The 4,089-nt window shown below is 38.1% G+C and overlaps 1 protein-coding gene across 1 annotated transcript in view; it reads left to right on the forward strand.

Annotated features, from left to right (window-relative positions):
- The window catches only part of PTAR1 (protein prenyltransferase alpha subunit repeat containing 1), a 15,120-nt gene extending 11,502 nt beyond the window's left edge, over positions 1-3,618 (forward strand). Inside the window, exons 5-6 of the mRNA XM_005868328.2 lie at positions 2,066-2,391; positions 3,520-3,618. Coding sequence (XP_005868390.2) covers positions 2,066-2,391; positions 3,520-3,560 — 367 coding nt within the window. The 3' untranslated portion in view covers positions 3,561-3,618. The remainder of the gene's footprint in view (positions 1-2,065; positions 2,392-3,519) is intronic.
- Positions 3,619-4,089: the final 471 nt, after the last annotated feature.

Below are 4,089 nucleotides of genomic sequence, written 5' to 3' on the forward strand. Positions count from 1 at the left end.
CCCGAGGGGTCCCAGACTGCGAGAGGGCACAGGCCGGGCTGAGGGACCCCCCCGGGGTGCACAAATTTTTGTGCACCGGGCCTCTAGTCTATATAATAAAAGCCTAAGCGACCATTATGGTGGAACAACCAGAACAACCGGTCACTATGATGCACACTGACCACCAGGGGGCAGACACTCAATGCAGGAGCTGCCCCCTGGTGGTCAGTGCACTCCCACAGGGGGAGCGTTGCTCAGCTAAAAGCTGGGGTCACGGCTGGTGAGCACAGTGGTGGTGTCGGGAGCCTCTCCCACCTCCGTGGCAGTGCTAAGGAGCAGCAAGCCAAGCAGTAAGGAGCGGCAAGCAGGCGGGCGGTAAGGAGCGAGGGGTTCTGGGCTGCCAGAGGGCTCAGGCCTGGCTGAGGGACCCCACCCCAGTGAATGAATGTAGTGCACCGGGCCTCTAGTTAAGTATAATCTCTTTGACACTCTGTCTTTTGTGGTGTGTGTGTGTGTTTAAATAAACTATACTTGGGGTATGTAACACGATTTTAGAAAGTTCTGAGAGAGCGTTAGGAACTTCATAATTTGACTTCTGAGCACATTTGACAGTAAAGTAACTTCATGTTGGAATGAAGTCCAGGTATGGGAATCCATGATTTATTTTGGATCATCTAATTGGAGGCATCTTCATCTTTACAAATGCAAATTCTACTTCAGGTCATAGGATTCTGTTTGTAGACAAAAGACTTGCCTGTGCTAGGTAGGAGATAGGAATTTTAAATGTTTTTATATTTTTAAAGTTAATTGAGATTTGTCTCCTTTTTTTCAGTCTAACTATAGTTAGAAGATGGAAGATAATGTCCCCTCTTTGGCACTTACATAAATATAGAATTTTCTTTTCTCTTAAAAACAAGACACTCTTATTCCACATTTTCAAGAGAGAAGACAGATCTTGACTTATGTCATTTTGATGTTACAGATTTTTTTGTTGCTGTTTTATATTTAGGCATATTAATAACAAGGCTCAGAGAATTTTAAAAATCTATTTGTGTTTGAGAGAGAGCTAGATTAATGGAGCAGAAACTGTCTTTGTTCATGTAAAGATTAATTGGAGTTAGTTTGGGGTGGGAGTCGGGAGAAGAGATAATTGGGACAGCCTATCTATCTACAAGCTAGTGTTCTACTACAGATTCATTGCCCCAAGGAAGTTTATCTGTCCTTTAAGTTGTGTCCTCTATATGGTGGGTATGTGTTCCCTGTTTACTACAGGATATACTGGGAAAATGGATAGTATTATCTTTTTAAGGGCTTAGAGTTGCTGATGTGATGATGAGATACAATGACCTGGAACCTATATAGTTTACCATATTGTGTAGAGTAGATGTACATCCCACTGCATCAGATTTTTGGAGATTAGGCACATGGATCTTCATTTCAACAAATAAATCCACATGATTCTAAGGGCCTAAGACCTGCTCTCCTTAGAGGAAGAATAGCAACTGTGTCTTGTAACATACTTCACTCGGAGCCCAGCACATTCCTAATGCATGTGGATTTTTAATGAGATTGAGTGATGTATTTAGGGGAAGCTCACATGGTTTCTACATAAGACCAACGGCAGTAGATTGTTCTTATTAAAGAAAGTATTGGCTAGAGGCCATGGACTAAGCCTCTAGAGGAGCTATTTAATCCCTTTGTTTCAGAATCTCTTGTCTTTTGGGATATCAACAAGGTTTGTATTTTAATTTATTGCAGAGATTGGGCTAAGACCTAATTTTGGTTTTGTATTACAGTTTACAAAGAATAGAACTTGAAGTGATTGTCATCATCTCAGTTAATGCTATTTAAAAACCTTTCTCACAAACCGGTAATCTGGACTTGTAAGGCTAGTAAAATACCCAGAGACTTCATCATAACTATTATTCCTCCTTTTGCCAGATATGTCTGGGTTATGAATGGAACAGTGAACTGAGTACTGTATGTTTTGAAATTATCAACTTAGTTTTTTGTTTTCCTTGAAAACCTTGACCTTGCGATGTGATCTTTTTTTCTCTATTCCCTCCCACTCCCTCCCTTTTCACAGGCGGCATGTTTTCTACCTTCAGCATCACTTAAGTGGTAGTTTTCCTCACAGTGTGACCCAGTTGTCAACTGCAGACAGCCCTGTGGGGACTTCAAGTGACTTGCACCACATCCCAACAGGCCCTCGCACGGCTCAGGCAATGGAAGTGGATGGATTGAGTGACTCAAGCAAGCAAGGCTATTCCCAGGAAACAAAACGCCTGAAGCGGACCCCAGCTCCAGATTCCGTAGGCCTGGAAATGGAACATAGGTTCATCGATCAAGTATTGTCCACTTGCCGGAATGTAGAGCAGGCCAGGTTTGCCAATGCGTATAGGAAATGGCTGGGTACGTTGAGTCAATGAAAAAGGTGGACTATTACTGCAAGGTTCCCCTTTTTAGTGCAATATTGCTTTCCTTTCTTATTTACATAGCTGCATGAACTGTCTGCTATTATTAGCTAACCATATATTCTTCATCTTTAGGTTAAAAGTCCAAAAAAGACCTTTCATTTTATTTATTTTGTTAAAAACTGGCATTCCTTTGGGGACAAAATAATTGTGTACTTCTTTCCTGCTAAATAGTGAGTCTTAATTTTCTTCTTTGAAACTTCTCATCCTTTCTGTTTCTATACTTGTTTATTTCTAAAAGAAGCCTGTTTCTAGGCTTCTCATTTGGTCCTCCTAGCTGGTTCAACACCTCCACCCACCTCGGTGCAATTGCTGGATAGACTAATTTTTTTAAAAAATTAAAAATGTATGTTGTAGTTAAGCTTAAAAACAATACAAATGCAAAATTACTCAATCTAATTGTTGTTTTGAGAATCAAATGGCCAGATGGATGGTTATGTGAAAATACAAACCATTTCTTTCTCTAACATGTTCTACAAGTTATAGACCAAGATAACCAAAGTCAGAGTGTTGGAACTTATATGAAAAACATGCTTCCAATGTAATCCATTTTTAAAATGGTTATTTTAAAAAATAATAATAATTTTAAGAGTTTATGTAATTGCAGTACTAGAAAATTATTTTTATTACTAGTTTTGATAGATTGTTTTTAACCTCAAATTTGGTATATGCCAAAAACATTTAGATCAATGCTTATAAAAATCAATTTTTTAAAAAAAACCTGGAATGCCATTTTTAGTTATTACTACTTATTTTCCTTCCAATTCACCATAAAAAATGGGAGAAATATGCATAGAAATGTATCCATAAAAATCTTCCTTTTTAAAAATTTAAGTTATTGAGGATACACTGGATAAACTACAAAATTTTTATGAAATGACTATTAAAAGTTAACTGGCAAAAGCCAGGGAGACAGACTAATTTTGAAGGTTAATTCTTTAATCTTTATTTTAAAAAATAAAATAATTAAAAAACTTTGATACTAAACTTATCAGGGATGAGGTACCAAAGTATCCACCTTATAGCTATATTTTATCTTTTAAATAACAAGGGCTGTTTTTTTCAGGTTGGTTGGGCCGAGGGGGGAGTTTGGGGAGTACCAGGTAATGTCTATTTTCCATTATTATATTTTCTATTATTATATTATTATATTTCCCATTCATAAGTGGTCTGTGTTCCTTATTTCCACATACCTTTCTCTTCATTGTCCCAGTTTGTTCCTTATTTTTTGTCACTTTCACCTTTGTCTGTTTTTTCTTATCTGTGTTATTTCAGTGACATATTCTGAAGATATTCTTCCCTATTTCCAATGAATTCCATACTCCATTAAACACATGCACACATGAAATATGAATATGAACTGCTCCTCTAAAAGTTCCTCTAGTGATGGAGGCTGTCTTGCCCTGTGTATGTAAAGAATGTGAGTCATAGTGGCAGAAACAATTGTGGCCACCATGCTTTGTCTGTTATCCTTTTTTCCTTGCTAGGTCACCCATGGTGCAAAGAGACAATGTAGGGAAAGGCAGACCTCCTATCTCACTGTTATGGAAACTCTGGAATTCAATGAAACATATTGCTGTAAGGGAAAAGAATAAGTCCTGTACTTGTGCATCATGATTTTGTTGAGTGGCAAAAT

The sequence above is a fragment of the Myotis brandtii genome, unplaced genomic scaffold (genome assembly GCF_000412655.1).
Source record: "Myotis brandtii unplaced genomic scaffold, ASM41265v1 scaffold266, whole genome shotgun sequence".
Lineage (NCBI taxonomy): Eukaryota > Metazoa > Chordata > Mammalia > Chiroptera > Vespertilionidae > Myotis > Myotis brandtii.